This window comes from Myotis nattereri, assembly GCF_964212035.1.
Source record: "Myotis nattereri genome assembly, chromosome: 3".
NCBI classification, from domain to species: Eukaryota; Metazoa; Chordata; class Mammalia; order Chiroptera; family Vespertilionidae; genus Myotis; species Myotis nattereri.
The window spans coordinates 172487896-172507675 of record NC_138077.1 but is presented as its reverse complement, the minus strand read 5'-3'; the positions used below and the strand labels follow the sequence as shown (position 1 = coordinate 172507675).

At 48.1% G+C, this 19780-nt stretch overlaps 1 protein-coding gene across 1 annotated transcript in view; it reads right to left on the bottom strand.

Moving 5' to 3' along the window:
• Positions 1-15170, bottom strand: part of KANK4 (KN motif and ankyrin repeat domains 4) — a gene marked incomplete at its 5' end in the record, with an annotated part of 29319 nt that extends 14149 nt beyond the window's left edge. Inside the window, 5 exons of the mRNA XM_081085317.1 lie at positions 1084-1171; positions 2344-2562; positions 5137-5248; positions 6818-8731; positions 15155-15170. Of these exons, the coding sequence (XP_080941443.1) occupies positions 1084-1171; positions 2344-2562; positions 5137-5248; positions 6818-8731; positions 15155-15170 (2349 nt within the window). The remainder of the gene's footprint in view (positions 1-1083; positions 1172-2343; positions 2563-5136; positions 5249-6817; positions 8732-15154) is intronic.
• Positions 15171-19780: the final 4610 nt, after the last annotated feature.

Genomic DNA, 19780 nt, shown 5'->3' with positions numbered 1-19780 from the left:
TTAACCACTTTTCTAGGCAGAAATAGTGGAATCTTTTGTGGATGAAACACTTTTTTATATAACATCTCCTTTGCCCATGGAATCTTTAGGAGAATTGGAAAAAAGACCCTCATATTAAGGAATATAGTGATAGATTTTAAGTGGAGAGCTAAGGAATAAATTAGTTCTATAATTCATTCAAGAATAAGTAACAGGAGTTTTAATCAATATCCACAACAGTTATTGGTTTGGTTTTTTGTTTGTTTGTTTTGTTGTTGTTGTTGTTGTTTTTAACAATCTGGGAACAGCTATTTACCAAATCAGCTAAGATAAAGCAGCAAAAAATGGGTTGGGCTGAATTGATTGTTTTTACTCCTACAGTTCTGCAAAGGAGAAGAAAACAGGCTTTGAAAATGCTTACAAGCTGTTACACATTGGGTCTTATCAGCTGCTCTCATAGCTTGTATCTCTTGATTAAAAGTAGAACCCCATTGTTGCATGTTTAAATCTCCATGGGCCATAAAGGTGTTAAGGAGCAAACAGATGTAGTTTCTTGCTCTTGGTCTCTTGCCAGTAGGTACACTTCCAGAAAAAGAGTAAAGACTACAAAATTAAATGCTAGGGCTTAAGGGTAATTGGAGAAATGCTGCCTACCACCCTTATTTTATTAACAGGGAAACTGAGGCTCTGAGTGTTGAGCTGGCTTGACCAATATCTCATAGATGGTGCTCCTGGGAATAGAACCCATGATTTCTATCTATTCCACATGCTCTTTCCCATTCTCCCCACAGTTCACTCCACTTGCAAGGCAAATTTGAGCCTAAGCCACAAATAATTGTATGACACACATCCAGGGTGCGATGCCTAATAACCCTTATAAAAGCCTCTGAGCACCAGGCTTGCTCTCCAGGGTATATCTGTCAGTTTCACTTTCTCAGCATAATCCATCACCTTAGGCAACAGGCAAGGTCTGGGCAAATGAGAGAGCACCCAGAGGAAAGGGACTCACATCGCTGCCTCAGCTAAGGGACCAACATCACGCAGTTGGAACTAACCGCTTAAACAATATGGGAATCTCTACATGACAATGAAAAATCAGAGTACCAAGAGCTGGTCGGTGGTGGTCCCAGTGTCTGGCAGATATTGGCTCAATGCCCGGCATGCATTAAGAAATTCTTCGGAGGGTTTATATCTAAAGGAAAAAAAATGTATGTTTCAGTCTCCATGTTGATGAAAAAGGTTATTCTCTAGCTTCACTTCCATTCTCAGCAGCTCAAACTGGGCCACTTCGCAGGATAAGGGCATTCCTCAGAAATATGGGGTGACTACAGTGTCCTGATGATGAGGCGTGGCTTCTGAGCTCCTCTGAAGTGTGAGCAGAGCACACTGCCCTTTTTACTGTACTTATTTCTACCATTCATTGAGGGCCTACTTTGTGGCAGGCACTACAGTAGGCATTGTGCATACTGTTCCTCATCCAGTCCTGAGATCAAACCTATGTGGTTGCCGTTATCTACATTTTACAGGTGAAGTAACTGAGGTGACCACAACTTAATATCCTGTCTAAAATAACATTGTGCAGACATGGGATTTGAATCCAGGTATGCCCAACTGTAAAGTCCTCTTTCATCATGCCCCATGACCTCCCATCACTTTCAAAGAGTTACATCAGCATAGCCAATGGGAGAGGCAGAAAAGTGTGTGGGTAAGAATTAGAAAAGACTTGGTCAAATCCCCGCTCTGCTAGCTGTGTCATTTAACTTCCCTAAGCCTCCATTTCCACACATGCAAAGTGGAGATTATAAACATTTCTACCTTGAAGGGTTGTTTTTACAACTATATAAGAATGCACATCCTTCATATTTTCAGTGCTAGACCAATGCTAGCTTTATCTGTAGAGCTCAATCTATGACAGTATATCCCATGAAGGAAGGAGTTACATCTGTTTAGTTCAACCAGTGAATCTATGCCAGGTACTATACCAGTGCACAGTATCTGGCATAGATTAGAAACTCAATAAATATTGGTGAATGAGCCCTAACCGGTTTGGCTCAGTGGATAGAGCGTCGGCCTGTGGACTCAAGGGTCCCAGGTTCAATTCCAGTCAAGGGCATGTACCTTGGTTGCGGACACATACCCAGTGGGGAGTGTGCAGGAGGCAGCTGATCGATGTTTCTCTCTCATCCATGTTTCTGACTCTCTCTATCCCTTTCCCTTCCTCTCTGTAAAAAAATCAATAAAATGTATTTTAAAAAATTGGTGAATGAATAAACAAAGGAACAAATGATTGAATAAAAGGATGAATAAACACCCCTGTCCTGTCTCAAAAGTTCACGTGTCCTTATCTATACCCATCTGACTCACCTCTCAGCCTTGGGAAGGGGGAGTTCTTCCCCAAGCCCTTTTTCCTGGCCTGTGTTGCAGGTGCCCTCGGAGATGCCTTGCCCCGCCTTGCAGCCTGGGTGATCATCCTTGCCCCACCTATGTTCTGGGCCATCACATTTCTTCTCAACCTCGCTGTCAGACAAGTCTTCTGGGGAGCTGTCCTCACCGCTGGTCTCCTCGCTGGAGGTGGTCTCGTAGCTGGGAAAGGAGACAGAGGTGACTTGTTCTGTGCTTCCTGCCCAATGCCCATTCAACAAGAATGAGACCTAGTGGGCTTTAGCTAACCCTTCCCAGCTTGCTAACCACACCCTCCATTCTCTATACCTTCAGGCCTGGACCAGGGGCTCCTAGGAACCTTGGTGTCTGAGATAAGTGAGGTTAAAAGCTCTGACTCTAATGCCAGAGGCCATTTGGGGAGAAAAGATCATTAACTAGGATCCTGGCAGCAAACACACAGCACATGCCCTAACTGACCAATGCATTCAGATGACGCAGACAGGCAACCCAAGGTTCTTATGAAAGCATTGGCTGTTGGAATCCTAATGCCCTGCCCAGAGAGGGACCAACATTTGGTAAACATTTCCCATCCCAACGCTCAGTTTTCTGAATTGCCTGACACATTTTCATGTCTTTGGGTGACTGTGAGACTTTTTAGCCCCTACCCCCCTCATTGTAGCCCAGCTTCCACCTGACAAGGAAGGAACCAGCAGTGTCGACTCCCTGTCAGAATACCTGAACCCAGCATTTGCCTTTCTCAGGTGCAGCCTATTTCAACTATTGGTTGAAATAGCAAAGGAGGGCACGGGCCCCCACTTCACCCGGGGTCCTCCCGCTCCAGCTATAATCCTCATGTTCAAGTATATGCAGCTCTATTCAGGCGGCAGACCAGAGACCATGGAGGAAAGTCCTGGGAGATTTATTGATTTCTCTGCTGATGGTCAACAGGAGACCTCCAATGGATGAAGATTTCAGGCTTTAGGACCACTAGACACTGCCACCGAGACTGGGGAGACTGCAGCTGCCACTGAACCCCTTCATGCCCTTTCTCTGAATGGGGGCCCCTTTGTTTACTGTATTTGCAAACCCAGCCTGTTGTCTGGTATGTTCACATTCTGTCTTGTTCAAACCCTGAATATTTCTTCCTCTATTGTGCTTGGAACAATCTTTTGCTTTTGTGACTAAGAGAATAGGGGATATAATATGTTTAGCAAGCAGCTCCTATATTAAAATTGTTCCCATAAAAACTTCACCTGGAAGTTCATTCACTCATGCAACAGAAATTTATTGAGCACCTCCTATGTGCCAGGCACTGTTCTAAGTGTACATCTAAGTCCCTGTTCTAACTGAGCTTATATTCTAGTAGGGAAAGGCAGAAAGTAAACATGTAAAAAACGTACTCAAATAGTAAATACTGAGAATTGAATAAAATAATAAAGAGCCATGGGCTAGAGTGATGGGAGGAGGGATTACTTTAATTCAAGCCGAACTTTTTAACCTTGGCTGCACATTAGAATCACTTGAGAGGGTTTAAAATTCCCAATACCTGTACTCCACTCCAGACTAATTAAACTGGAGCCTTCAGGGAGAAGACCCAGGCACTGCTATTTTTAAAGGCTCCCCCAGGTGCAGCCAAGGTTGAAAACCACTGCACTCGAGTGACAACTACTGAGCACTATCTGGGAAGGGAGCACTTTCAGCCGAGTGGACAGCAGGTGCAAAGGCCCTGAGATGGTCCTGCCTCAGCACACTGGAAGGAAGAAAGGCAGGGCCAGCAGTAGGGGGCCTGCTTTACACTTTGAGATTAGGCTGATCCTCCTTTTCTGTACACGAACTGGTGAAACTAAACAGCTTCTCCTCAGGCCACAGTGTCTGACGTTAGCAGGAGTGGGAAAAGCAACTCTCCTGTGACCCCATCTCATCATTTCGGACGTTTCCCTCACAGAATGTGCAACAGTAATGTCGCTGTTGTTTGAATCTGGTGTCTTCCTCCTCTTCTGACCAGAATTAGTAGGGGTCCCTACCACTTCCGGGCAGCTTCTTAGACCCCGCCCCCCTGGCTGGCCTGGGTGCCCCTCGTTTGGGTTTCCATAGCAGCCTATGCTTCTTTCTTTATTAGAACTCATCTCATAATATCCACATCTCTTTATTTCCTCTGCCCAGGCCCACACTGAACTAAAGGCAGGGGCCACGATTTATTTGACATTTTTATCCCCACCACCTAAGACATTGTAGGCACTTCAGATATGCTTATTGACTAACTTATTCAGAAAATACTCCAAATCAGCGATTTACTCTCTGGAATATATATGGTTTATTTAGTTCATGTTCTAAGTCAACAGACATGGGTTGCTTTTCTTCCTCCTAAAAAATGTTGCTTTGAGTTGCCGTAAGTTAGTAAAAGAAAGAAAAAAAATTAAATGGCTGAAATTTAAAGTTCAACAAATTAAGAGTTTGTCCTAGTTTCAGTGTTGTGGTTCAGATTACATGTCTTCCGTAAAGGGCCCATGTGCCCCCCAAACTCCCAGAAGCCAACTGGAATCCTGGCCCCCGGGACACCAAAGTTAAAACATATTAAAAGCACAGGATCCAACAGACCACAGCTGGCAAGGAGCCAAACACATGCAAACCCGAGATGGAGTTTTAAAGGGCCGTTGAGAGTAATTCCCTTGAAGAAGAATGAAAACCAGATGCTTCCCCCTAGGAAAAGAGTGCTGAGACGACAGAGGGACAGGCAGTGTGGGGGGCAGTCTGGGCTTCACGAGCGATGCTTACCCACCGTTAACCCCAACAAACTGAAGGTTCTTTTTGGTCCCATTACCTCCTGCACGGAAGCCATAGTCTTTCTTTTTCATTATGGATTTAAGGCTGGTCGACGGGGAGAGCTCTAGGCAGACACAACATCACAGGTTAGAATGATCGTGGAGATGCCCCCGAAGGCAGCAACACTGAGACTCTTGCTTTGAGGGGATCCAGAGTGAAGGTGTGTGAAGAGGGAGAAAGGGACAGGGAACTAGATGATGTCAATCAAATATGTTGAGGGTCTTGGAGGAGGCCTAGCCTTCTGGTGAGTGCCAGCTGAAGTGTCCCTGGTCACAAAGCCCCTCTGTGTGGCTGACAGTGGGAGCACTCTTTAGAAAGAGCCATGTGGTGTGGGTGCCATTGTTGTCTTACAGCTAGGAAGTCTGAGGCTCAGACTTCCGGGTACCCGTGCTCAGCGAATGGCAGAGAAGGAGGCAGTCAGTTAGTTCTAAGCACAGAAGTTAGTTCACATGACTCCTGGTCCCACCTCTGTTCCCACCTCGGCGAGTTGACACCGTGATGTGGGACAGGCATGGGAGGCACATGAGCAAGAGCACAAGTCTTCTTTAGCTGTGCTCAAAGGTAGAGGAGGCATTTACTAATGGGCAAGACTAGAACTAGCACGAAATAATGAGAAAGCAGGCAATTTGCAATCTGTGGCAGGAAGCAGGCTCGCATGCTGCTCATTGAGCAAAGCAAAATATGGTTCCACTTTACTCAACAGTGTATGGTCTGTTACAAGAGGAAGTGCTGCTCAGCCACAGGGTCAACATGTGTCACTCAACCTCTCTCTCTCCCTCTCTCTCTCTCTTTCACACACACACACACACACACAATGTTCAGTGAAATATTTCAGAACTCAATATAATGTTCCTGCAAAATTAGGCCAGAGAAAAACCTCTAATGCAGCGGTTCTCAACCTGTGGGTCGCGACCCCTTTGGGGGTCGAACGACCCTTTCACAGGGGTCGCCTAAGACCATCGGAAACCACATATATAATTACGTGTTGTTTTTGTGATTAATCACTATGCTTTAATTATGTTCAATTTGTAACAATGAAAATACATCCTGCATATCAGATTATTTACATTATGATTCATAACAGTAGCAAAATTACAGTTATGAAGTAGCAACGAAAATAATTTAATGGTTGGGGGTCACCACAACACGAGGAACTGTATTAAAGGGTCGCGGCATTAGGAAGGTTGAGAACCACTGCTCTAATGTGTAAGAACCAGAGAGGATCTCAGGAAACAATGAAGGGAGGCTGAGGTTTAGAGCACACACAACCAGGGCCACTGTCCACCCTAGACCTTGCCTTTGTGCCATGCAAATGAGATATAGGCACCCCTCTGGGTGGACACAGTGCTGCAGGCTTGGCTGCAGGTGGACAGTGGGCTGGATTTAAGCTCCCTGGCTGGCATCTCTGTGCCCTGTACTATATCTATACATCCTGCAGTCAATCCTAACCTCAGAGCATGGACACGAATAGGGGCACAGAGCCTCCACTGTTACACAGGTGAGTTTTTATAACACTAGGTTCCCAGAGGTGCTTAAATCTTTTAAAAACATATGCATGCAATCAAAGCCCCTTTCCCCTTTGGCTTGTCCCACTAAGGAGAAATGGTTCCCTGTCTCAGGCACCAGTATTTACCCATTGGTGGTGGAGAGGAGGAGGGGGCCGGGGACTCCTTCTGGGCTGGAGCCTGGGCGGAGTAGGCAGACAGCAGCAGGTTGAGGGAGCTCAGGAGCTGGCGCTGGATGCTGCTGAGCTTGGAGGCAGGCTGCTTGATGGCGCTGGCCAGCTCCGGGTACCCGTGCTCCAGGCAGCTCCACTGCTCCTGCAGCAGCTCCTGGATCTTCTTAACGTATTGCCCAATAGTGGCCTCTGTGGGCGAGCTGGGTGGCCTTCCTGGGCCCTCCTTCCCTGGGAGCTCTGGACTGGCCTCCCTCCCTGCTGAGGGCGCCTTTATGTCGCTGCTGCATGAAGAGTCTCCTGCTCCCCCGACCAGATCCCTGTCTCCCACCTGAGGGTCTCCCTCCTGCTCAGAGCTTGCTTCTTCGATCCTGAGCTCAGTGGAGAGGCAGCTATGTAAAGAAGAGGTGAGGACCATCTCGGGGTCCTGTGGCAGTGACAGCTGGGATGGTGGCACAAATTCTGCTGGGCTCTGATCCCGCTGTGTATGACTGTCCTGCCCACACAGGTCATTCTCCTCTCCTGGGGCCCCCCAACTTTCAGATTCCGTGCTGCTCAGCAGGTTAACCCCAATGCTCTTGTCACACGACTCCCTGGTCAGGAGTCCCTGGAGAGGCTCAGTGTTGACCGTGGCATCCTTTCGGCCCTGAGTGTCTTCGGCGTTCTCGTGGCTAAGCTTTTCCGCCAGTTGAGCGACCCTGCACTCCAGCTCTTGAATCCTCTGCCTCTTGGCCTTGATTTCCTCCTGCTGCTGCTGGAGGGCAGCTCTGGCCTGGGCCAGCTCCTCCGTTTTCCCAGACAACTGCCCCTCCAGGGCCAGGAGCTGCTGCCTCAGGATGGCGATGCTGCCAGGATCCGCGGGGGCAAGGCCCAGGCTCTCCTCCGTGACCCGGATGCCGATGCTCCTCACGTCCACCTCCACGGGAGGCGGGGGCGGGATCTCACTGATGTTGAGCTCGATTTCTTCCAGGGGGAGCTCAGTCTCAGGGATGGGTGATGGCAGAGGTGGGGGGCTGGGTGTCGGGCAGCCAGGGCTGAACACCACCTCTGCTCCTCTGGGGTGAAGTTGGTCTTTCGGATCCTCTGAAACTACCAGTGCATTCGGGGGTGAGAAGCGGGGCCTGGGGAGAGACAGGTGCTGCGGGGCCTCTTCTGCAGCCCGAGGAGGCTCAGCCCTCTCCCGGACCAGCTCCGGAACCCCCGGCACCAGGTCTCCAAACTCTCGGCCTTGGGGTTGGGTTGCTGCTCCTGGGGTGAAGTTGTGAACACCCGCAAATCCTTCCGCGGGGCCAAAGGCGCCTTCAGCCGCAAGTGGAGGGCGGGTGGGAGGTGCGGGGGGCCCTGAGGTCAGGCTGGGGTCCTCCGAGCCCCTGTTCTGCAGCAGGGTGGCTGGCATGCTCGATGCTCTCAACAGCTGGGGCCGTCCGCTCCCGGAGGTCAGCTCGGGGTCCCGGGGGGCAGCCGCCTCCAGCTGCCTGGCGGCCTCGGCCAGCAGGGCCTTCCTGTGGTAGCTCCCCTCGCTCCCACCCGCGGAGGCCTGGGGGTGCTCACCAGGCGGCAGAGACTGGGCCCGCTCCTCGGTCCCCAGCGACACCTTCCTGGACACCGCCGGGGACCAGGTTTGGTGGGAAAGAGCAGTCTGCAAGCGAGCCCCGCTGTCGGGAAGGCTGAAGTTTCGGGGCAAAGTGCTAAACTTGGCCTGCTTGGCCCGTCTGTGGATAGGAATCCTCTTGATGGTGTTTCCCTTCTCAATGTCATCCACATACTTGAGGAAGTCCAGGTCTAAATGAAAGCCATATGGGGTCTCCACGGAGTAGGGGAGGCTCTTTGGAGGGCCTTTCTCCTCATCCCCCTGCGAGGACTGGTCTTTGGCTGGAAGACATAAGGCATGTAAAAAGGGAAGCACAATGTTCACAAGAATTACAGGTGGTGAGGGCTGATATCTATGATTTTGACTTCTCCAGAATGTTCCAGCCTCTAAATTATGCTGCGATGCGCAGTCTTTTGGCTGTGCTAAGAAACCATGTTATTAAATCAATGTGTACTTAGCCAAAGTCTGCAAGGAAATACGTAAGGAAATAGTTTCCAATTTGCAGTAGGTCAACTCAGTTACTTCGGTGGGATCGGCCTGCAGACCGGCAAAATAAAATCGTCTCCTGCTGTTTTATGGGGTTTGAGTCATGTAATTGCCGAACTAAAGTGGCCAGGAATTTGCCAAATCAGGCTGCTAATTGGCATTATGAATATGGAAAGTTTCAAAGGATGAGCTATATAATTGTCTCAACATTAAAGAACCTTGCATTACTCAAATAGGTACTAGTAAACCTTGATACAAGCAGAGACATCAAAGTTAGCCTTCTACGTAACCTTCCTCAGACGCCCGAACCTCTAGGTGAAGATCAGAGAGCATGGGAACACGTGATCACGCACAGCCCATACTCCTTTTCATCTGAAAACTTCTTAGTGCTTAACAAACATGAACTTCACTTTCAAAAACTCATGCCACGTAAGGAATACTACATTTTTTTTCACAGACTAGAAAACAGGTGGTGAGGGAAAAGGGACATATAATGTCAAAGGGACATTGGCATACATCCTCCAAGAGATGGGGAACTCATGACTTTTCAGGGTAGCCCAAACTCTCAGGGACGTCAGACAGTTGATCACACCAAGGCAACACTGATATGCTTATATTTTTAGAGAGAGAGGAAAGGAGAGGGAGGGAGAGAGAGAGAGAGAAACATCGATGAGAGAGAAGCATCCATCCGCTGCCTCCTGCACATCCCCTCCTGGGGGTCAAGCCTACAATCTGGGCATGTGCCCTGACCAAGAATCAAACAGGTGACCTCTTGGTACATGGGATGTTGCTCAACCAACTGAGCCACACTGGCTGGGCCATCACTGATTTTCATGACTCCAACAGAGGTCACTGAGAACAAGTCCGTCTTTCAAGTATTTGAATCCGTAGGGTCTTGTTCCCAAGTAGCTCCTTCTTTAGGTGAAATAGCCTTTGTCCTTTTGATGTTGCTCATGTGACACCCTTTATTATCTCTGTGACATTCTGCTAAACATGCTCTGAAATGCTGAGTTCAGGGCAGGACGTTCGTGGAGAGCACAGACGCCAAGAATACGTACCCTCGAACCTGGTCTATATTTCAGCTCTGTGACCTTGGGGAAAATGCTAGCCCCGCCGTGTCTCATCATCTACAAGATGGGAATAATAGGTAAATGACATGATTGTGAGGACTGATTAATGACTATACATGACGTGCTTAGAACAACACCTAGCACAGGCTAAACATTCAACACGTGCTCAATACTGTAGTTATCCTTGTGGAAGCCTCAGATATAGAGGAGTGAAGCCCCATAATGGAGGCTGATTTTCTGGGTACACAGTAGGAGCTCTGTAGGTTGTTCGTGACTGACTGACCGCTTAGGTCTAAGAGTAATAGGCCCTGAGGGAAAAATTACAAAATAGCAATAATTCAATTCACTTACCTCAATCACTATTTATTGAGCACCTACGTGTTGGTTGCTAAGCTAAATCCTAAGGACACAGAGATGAATCAGGTATAGCCCCGCCCTCAAAAAAAATGTGTGGCCACGTAGATAGAAACACCAGCAAGTACAACGCAGTGTGACAAGAATGGTAACAGATACATAATCATGGAACAGTCTTCCTTCCTAACTTATTGTCCCAGGTTTTCTGGAATAAGTTTCTTGGACTTAGAGGTTCATTCTTCTTTGGTAGAAAAGGGATGACTTTACAAAAGTGACATATGACTGGTGTTAAATGAACAAATAGCAATTTGCCAGAACAAGAGGTGAAAGACATTGTAGCTGTTTATCTCCAAGAAGGCCACTGTCAATTTCTACCCTCTCTAGACAGGCAAGAAAATCCCACACTGAGAGGTGAGGTATATTTCTCCACTCCTTTGAATCTTGGCTGGCCTGTTGGGGGGTGGGAGAAGGTGGAAATGATGCTGACATAATTCCAGGGCTAGGTCATATGAAGCCTGTAAGTTCTGCCTGGGTCTCTTAGAATGTACTCTCAGTGAAAACCAATTGCCATGTAAGGAGTCCAACTTCCCTGAGGTGGCCATGCTGTGAGGAAGCCCAAGTAGTCCTATAGAGAGGTCATGTGGAGACAAGGAGAGAGATACCTAGCCAGCCTGAGCTGGTCCAGCCAGCCTGGCCCAGGTGCCAGGCATGAATAAAAAAGCCATCAATGACTCTGGCCTCAGCCATCATCTGATTTCAATAACAGGAGGGACCCCAAATGAGAACCACTCAGCTGAACCTGTGTTAATAATACATGATTGCTTTAAGCCACTAAGTTTTGGGTGGTTTGTTATGCATCGATAGATAGCCAGGGCAGATCCTACAAATATGTCAGAGAATGTGCAAAGACATGGAGATGCAAAAGTTCTCAGTAATTCAGGGTTCTGTAACTGCAGTCGATATGGCTGTAATTTATCATGTGGGGAGTAGAAAAAGACAAACTTGGGGAGATCAGTAAGAGCCCAATCATGGAGTAACGTGTATGCATGTCAACAAAGAGCATTCTCACAGAGGAGGAGATGAAACACAAACCAGAGGCCTGAAGACAGTTGGGAAACTGCTGACATGGTCAAGGTGAGAAGAGGTAAGGCAATGGAGGGAAAGGGCAGGTTAAAGAAAAGGTGCAAATGATGTTATTACCCGGGGCACATTTTGAGCTGCTTTTCCCCTAAGGGGGTGACATATGGGAGCTGAGCTCTTCCCACTTGCCTGTCTGACTTCTCCTTCTGGCAGGAGTCACATGCTTGTCAGGTGGCCCTCTGTGCTTGGGGAAGTACAGTTATCTCCACTGAACTACAGGAAGCCAATAGACACATGAAGGCTGTACGCATGAACACTGACACGCCTACCAGCCTCAATGCTCCGCAAAGCTGCAGGGCCTGTGGGTAATTACATCACAACCGCAGCAGGGAACAGAATAAAGCATCGGTGCAAATACCTGGGATGGTCCTCATTCCAGAGCTCTCTGGCAGACATCTAGACTCCAGGCAGATAAGGAGTAAACATGACTCCAGCCCCAAAAGCTCCAAACAAGTTCACATTTACCAACACAATTTTTTACCAACCTGCTTTCCCCCCAAAGAGGCACACTGGTAGATTCAGTAAATGAAAGCAATTGCTCCCTATTAGCTTTACAAGCTGCACTATGCAACATCCTAGGCCTCTTGGTGCACTCAGCAGCTCCTGGGTTACAGGGACAGGCCAAATCAGAGAGGAGATATTTGTCTAAAGTTAAGGGGAGAGCAGATTTATGGCCCAGAAGGCAAATAACTTACCTTTAAGGAAAAAAAAGAGGTTGCATTATTTATCTTCTTTTTGCCTCAAACAAGTAGAAATGCACTAATTTACCCAGGGGCCTCTCGGAGCAGATTCAGAGCACAAACACAATAATAGTATCAAATCGGAAACAGAAGATTCAAAGGCAAAATCTTCCTTAAGGGAGGCAGAGGGGAACCAAAGGAGTCTGTGAGACTGAGCATCTATCCGGGATGACAAGTTTAATAGGTGCTTTCCTAAGCTAGCACTCTGGGCTATCACTAGGACACACACCGCGATCCGCTGTGCTGCTGTGCTTGCCACTGCCACTCTGTGTGCCTCCTCTTTCTCCCAGAGCAAGAGGAATGCCAGCCCTTGAATGAGGGAGCTCGATCTGATATGCTGAGAGACCTATGCTCACATTATGCTCTGCTCCTCTTAATTCTGCCTGGTGACAGGTATGCAGGAGCTCAGAATTCTGGGCATCTGGCCTGGGTAAGAATTAATTAGAAGGACTGTCTCTGCTCAAAATGAATTTCAGATCAAATAAACCAACACATAGCCAAACTGGCTGGATTTGAAACTGGCCTGGCTCTGTCATCTCTTATCTCTGTAATTCTGAGTAAATTACTTAATTTCTCTCTGCCTCAATTTCCCCATTTGTAACATGGCGGCACTAATGCCTACCTTACAGAGTTGTGATCACTGGCACTAATTCGGTAGAGAACATGGCGCAGGTACTCCACAGAGGGGCCGGAAGGTAAGGATAGGCAGGGGAGGATTGGCTAAAAATGTGCTCTCTCCTCGGAATATTTAACTCTGTGTTAGGACTAGAGCCTCAAGAAGGAAAGAGAGCCCAAGAAAATAATTCTGAAGAAACTGGAAAAATGAGTCAGGGGAGAAGAAAAAGGAAGACAGTTGAAGCTCAGCGCTACCTACAAAGCCTACAAAGTCTTGGTCTGAAAGCACACCCAATCACTAGACCCCTGGGAAGGACCTGCAAACACAGCCATGAGCCTGGAGTCACACACAGACAGGAGAAAGAGCATTCATTAGAAGGGACAAGGAAAGAGGGAGGGGCCACAGCAATGACCTTGTGGGACAAAGAGAAGATTGGCAGGTGAGCAAACCAATCAGAGGCATTGAAAGTGAGACAAGAGAGTCCAAAAGCCTATTCTATGATTCTAAAGGAAATGGGGAAAACAGAAACTAGAGAGAAAGTGGCCAGAAATACAGAGGGAAAGAAGGGGAATTAGATGAGCCACTTCAAAAGGCCAAGACAGCGACGGCATGTTTTCCCTCTTCTGCCTTTATTGTGTGAGACGTGTGTGCCTGAAGGGAGGGGTGCCCTTCTTGAGCTGGCTGTGGTTAATCACGTGGAGAGCAGTAGTTCTCGAGGGTGCTGAGCAGGGACAAATGAGGCAGTAAAAATGACAGGCCCCCGGGGCATTCAGGGAATTAGTTGGTGTTCTGTGGGATCACTTCCAGGGATGCGCTGAGAAGGCTGCTCTCTGGGGAGAAAGGCAGACTCTTGAAATATATGGTGACTGCATTTGGAAAGAAAGAAGAAGCAGGGCTGGAGCTGCTGTCTGGTCCCAAAGTCCTGCACCGGTGAAGGGCCATGTGATTCAAGGGAGAATATAGGCTCTCCTGTTTCCTCACATTTGGTGATCTGGAAAAAGCCTTTCATTAGAAACCAAATCATCGGGATCCAGTTTATGACCCTTTGCAGATTTCCTGGGAGGGGAGGAAGGGAACATTCATCGAGACATTCATTGACATATTCATTGTGCTAAATAGTATTACGCACCAATCTTATATTATCTCATTTAGTCCTTTACCAACCCTGTGGAATAGGTACTAATACCTGCTTGTGGATAGACTGTTTGCAAAAACAATGATACCCCACCCTTGGGTACTCCCTTCCTACACTAACCCTGAGCTTGGCCTTGTGATTTGCTTTGGCCAATAGGTCAACAGCAAATGTGACATATGCAGAGATTGAAAATCACTTGCTCATTGGGATCTGTTCTTGCTGTGCTTAGAACCATTCTGCCACCATGTGAACAAGCCCCTACCCCCATCCCCAGCTAGCCTGCTGGACAAAGAGAGATACTTGTCAAATCATCACCAATGTACCAGGTGATATGGGGTCATATCATCCACCAGGCCTGTGAGTGTGGCCATTCTATACCATGAGGCCAAATCACCCAGAAGAACACAGACACGTGGGCCCAGCAAAGTTCAGCCAAGCTGGCCCTGACAGAATCACAGCCCAGAATCTTTTTGAGAAATAATAAATGTCTTTAAGTCAATACATTTTTTGAGTGTTTTGATTACACAGCAAAGCTAACTGATACATGAGGAGAATGAGGCTCAGAGACATTAAATGACTTGGAAAATCTCACAGATATGAATTTTACCATATTGTGCCTCTTTCTTAGACTTCAAGTTTCTCAACTCTAAAATGAGGGCGGTGTCCTAACTGGTTTGGCTCAGTGGATAGAGCGTTGGCCTGGGGACTGAAGGGTCCTAGGTTTGATTCTGGCCAAGGGCATGTACCTCAGTTGTGGGTTCGATCCCCAGTGTAGTTCGTGTAGGAGGCAGCTGATAGATGTTTCTCTCTCATCAGTGTCTAACTATCCCTTTCCTTCCCTCTCCGTAAAATCAATGAAAATATACTAAAATAAAATAAAATGAGGACAGTGAGTGAGAGCATCCTACTCCCTTCTTGGTGCTTGGAAAAGATGAGAAAACACTCCAAAAATTACACTAGTCAGATATAAACATGAGGCTTCATTCCCATTCCCTACCAACTTCTCTTATGCATACTTGAAATACATGGTTCGGGTCTCCCAGCGCCTGCTTGGAGAACGTCTCCTGTAGGCCTCCCACAGGCTGTCTCTGGGATGTATAGAAACAATCCCTTTCCAACTCAAATGCTCGCATTAAACCAAGGATACGAAACAGCCTGCCTACCATCTGTCTTCTCCATCTTAGGAAATGCTGACCGTCAGTCTCTTAGGCACTCTTCATCCGAGAAGTCTGTCCAATGTGTTGGACAGTTCTGAAAGAAAGATAGAAAAGTGGAGATTCTCATTAGAGTTAAAGTAAGTATGGAGGGAACACAGCACCAAAGAAAGCAACGACCATCCTTGCCTTTGTCCCAGGGGTGCCCATGAGCTCACAGCCCTCTGACGATGCCTGGATGCACCCTAGATTCCAATCCTGGGAACGTCAGCAATGGTTGACACCAAAGGAAGCACTTGGTCCAGCCTACTCACTTGGCAGATGGGGAAACTGAGCCTTGGAAGGTAATGCTTGATGCAAGGCCTCTCAGCGGGTATTAGTGAAGGAGCTGGGGCCAGACCCAGGGCTCTGATAACCAGCATGTTGTTCTTTGCATAAACTGAAATCTGTTCACCCCACCCCACCCCCATCATGGTAAAATCATTATAATCTATTTAATGAAAAGGCTGGAATCAGAGTACCTGCTAATGAACTATGACATCCCAATCAGATTCAAGACAAAGATGAGATCACTGTAGGTGCTGAGTAGGAGCTCATACTTAGAGGTGACTTCCAGCCATGGGCTGAACAAGGGAAAGTGCAACCTAGGTGGCCAGAAACCATCAGTCACTATTCAAGCAGCATACTGTCCTGACTCTGAATTAGGGCACCTTGAGGTTTGATCATAAATTTTCCCCAAAGTTTTAATCCATTCCCCAGACTCTTTCTTCAAATGGTAAACAACCTGCCTTCTGTCCCTATTATAATAAATCACCCAGAAAATTGTTTTTTTGTGTGTGATTGTAACTCCACACACATCCTAATAATGAATTATCTGTGGCACATCAGCAGTGGAAGCTGGGTTGTTTTAGGAATGTTAATGTGCTCTACAGTGCACTCAGACCAGGAAAGTATAGCAGGGATGAGGGAAAGATTGGGGAAACGGGGAGTGAGAGAAGGAGGAGGATGGCCTCCAGCAACCCAGGATGGAAAAAAGGGGGACAAACAAGTAAACTGGAGAAGAGGGCTGGGAATTATCAGGTCTGCCAAATAAGAGAAAGTCTGAAGCAGGGGTCCTCAAACGTTTTAAACAGGGGGCCAGTTCACTGTCCCTCAGACCGTTGGAGGGCCAGACTATAGTTTATAAAAAACTATGAACAAATTCCTATGCACACAGCGGCGGCAAAAACACCCGGCGGGCCGGATAAATGTTTCGGCGGGCCGCATGTGGCCCGTGGGCCATAGTTTGAGGACCCCTGGAGCCTCTGAAGTTTGCCTAACAGAAAGTTTCGTGCAGCTTCTCCCTCCCTCCCTCCCTCCCTCGCTCCCTCCCTCCCTTCCTTCCTTCCTTCCAATATGTTTTTATTGATTTCAGAAAGAGGAAAGGAGAAAGAGAGATATAAAAACAACAATGGTGAGAAAGAATCATTTATCGGCTGCCTCCTACATGCCCTCCTACTGGGGATCGAGCCTGCCAACCCAGCGTATGCACTAACTGGGAATCGAACTGTGACTTCCTGGTTCATAGGTTGATGCTCAACCACTGAGCAACACTGGCCAGGCCACACACCTTCTTTCTATGAGAAAGAAGTCATGGCCCTGCTCCTACCTTGGCTCCTCCCAAACATGATCCACGCAGCTGCCAGAAGGGCCTTTTCCTATGCAGGTGGAACAGAGCCCAGAAAGTCAGGCAGGGTTTCTGTAGGCAAACACAGTCCTTGCAGAAAGGAACACTGACACTGAGCACCTTGCTTAGCTTTGAGGCAACAAGTACTTAAGTTTGGGGGCAGCGTAGAGCTGGAGTAGAGAAATTAGGGGAAAGGAGGTTCTAAATTGGAGTGAGGGAGGGTCACTCATATTAGAAAGAAAAACTTCTGCAAAAGCCTAAGTGTTCATCGATTGATAGATGAAAGGATAAAGAAAATGTGGCATATCTACACTAATAAAAGAGAAACATGGTAATTGGCGTACGACCGCTACCCTTTTCATTGGCTAATCAGCGAGATATGCAAATTAACTGTCAGCCAAGATGGCGGCCGGCAGCCAGGCAGCTTGAAACTAACATGAGGCTTGCTTGCCTCAGTGACGGAGGACTCCAACGTTCCCCGCCTGCGGCTGCAGGCCTCTGAGCGGGCAGTTTAAGAAACATTGTAACAAATACCGCCTGACTTCAGCCAGCAGATTCGCAACATTGTAAGCAAAGGCCAGAAACCTACTTTAGCCGCAAGGAGGCCTAAGAGCTGGAGCCAAGCCTCAAGGTACAGCTGTCCCAGAATAAAAAGAAAAAAAAAGAAAAAAAGGAGTGGTTGGGAACTTCAGTCACTCCCAGCCTGAAAACAGCCCTCAGCCCCTCACCCAGACTGGCCAGGCACCCCAGTGGGGACCCCCACCCTGATCCAGGACACCCTTCAGGGCAAACCAGCCGGCCCCACCCATGCACCAGGCCTCTACCCTATATAGTAAAAGGGTAATATGCCTCCCGGCACCGGGATCAGCGTGACAGGGGGCAGCGCCCAAACCCCCTGATCGCCCTGCGGCTCTGTGTGTGACGGGGGCGGGGCCCCAACCTCCTGAGCAGCCCTGCTCTGTGCCTGATAGGGGGGAGCTCCCCAACCCCCTCCCCCCCCCACAGGCCTTGCTCTGTGTGTGATGGGGTAGAGCCATAACCTCCCCATCGGCCCTGCCCTGAGTGTGAGAGTGGCGGCGCCCCAACCCCCTGATCGGCCCTGCTCTGTGGGTGATAGAGGGCGGCACCCCAACCCCCTGATCGGCCCTGCTCTGTGTGTGACGGGGGCAGCGCCCCAACCCCGTGATTGGCCCTGCTCTGTGCGTGACAGGGGGTGGCGCCACAACCTCCCCATCGACCCTGCCTTGAGTGTGACAGGGGATGGTGCCCCAACCCCCCAATTGGCCCTACCCTGAGCGTGACTGAGGGTGGAATCACAACCTCCCAATCTGCCCTGCTCTGTGCATGACGGGGCGGTGCCCCAACTCCCCAATCGGCCCTGCTCTGAGCCCGACCAGGGGCTGCACCTAGGGATTGGGCCTGCCCTCTGCCACCCGGGAGCAGGCCTAAGCCAGCAGGTCGTTATCTCCCAAGGGGTCCCAGACTGCGAGAGGGCACAGGCCGGGCTGAGGGACCCCCCTTCCCCCCGAGTGCACAAATTTTGCCATTTGTGACAACATGGATGGAATTTGAGGGCATTATGCTAAACAAAGTAAATCCTGCAGAGGAAGACAAATATTGTATGATCTCACTTATATGTGGAATCTAAAGAACAAGACAAAATAGAGAAAAGATTGGTGGTTGCCAGGGGGTAGGGGACAGATGAAATGGGTGAAGGGGTAAAAATATACAAATTTCCAGTAGTAAGATATCTAAGTCCTAGGGATGTAATGTACAGCATGGTGACCATCTATATATATAAAAGGCTAAGTGACCTACTGTCCGTCCATCCAACCGACTGACTGGCCGGCTGGTACATATGACATGCACTGGCAATCCTATATAATAAAAAGCTAATATGCAAATTGTCCCCTCGACTGGGAGTTTGACTGGGAGTTTGACCAGGGGGCGAGGCCGGCTGGCCAACTGCCCATGGCCCCTCCCCCTGGCTGGCCCTGCCTCCAATCGGCCCCAATCCGGGCAGGCCGGCCAGACCCCACCCATGTATGAATTCATGCACCGGGCCTCTAGTTTAAAAATAAACGTTGACTCACGCATGTGTGATACATATAAGGCTCTCACTGGTGCCAATTGCATGCCTGTGTTTCGATCTGTCATTGTCGATCATGGTTGACACTTGTATTATAGAGAAAGGGCAAATAGCGATTTTTAAAAAAAATATTTTATTGATTTTTTACAGAGAGGAAGGAGAGGGATAGAGAGTTAGAAACATCGATGAGAGAGAAACATCGATCAGCTGCCTCCTGCACACCCCACACTGGGGATGTGCTTGCAACCAAGGTACATGCCCTTGACCGGAATCGAACCTGGGACCCTTGAGTCTACAGGCTGATGCTCTATCCACTGAGTCAAACTGGCTAGGGCACAAATAGTGATTTTTAAATATTTCTTCTAATTAATTTCCTTTCAATGTGCACGAATACATGCACTGGGCCACTAGTAGTTAATAATATCGTATTGTATATTTGAACATTGCTAAGGTAGTAGATCTTAAAGTTCTCATCATGAGGGGAAAAATTGTAACTATGGTGGTGATGGATGTTAACTAAATATATTTGTTATGTTTTATGTTATACACTTAAAACCAGTGCAATGTGTTCTATGTCAACTATATCTCAATTTCAAAAATAAATATAATTTTTAAATAAATAAAAGAAAGAGAAGTTTCCCAAGCAGAAGACACTACTACCAATCTCAATGCTGCATGTCCACAGTCTGCAGCCAGTGGTGGAGCCTCCCAGAGGCTTGGCAGCTTCAAGGTGACGCCTGGGGAAGAGAAGGGTGAGGACACAAGCCCTAAGCTTGGCCCTTTGGCCTATTTCCCCATCATCATGGCTTCTCCTCTCCTTTTTGCTCCCCTCTTCCTCCCACCCCATAACATTACTGAGCAATAGGCAGAGCCTGGAGCC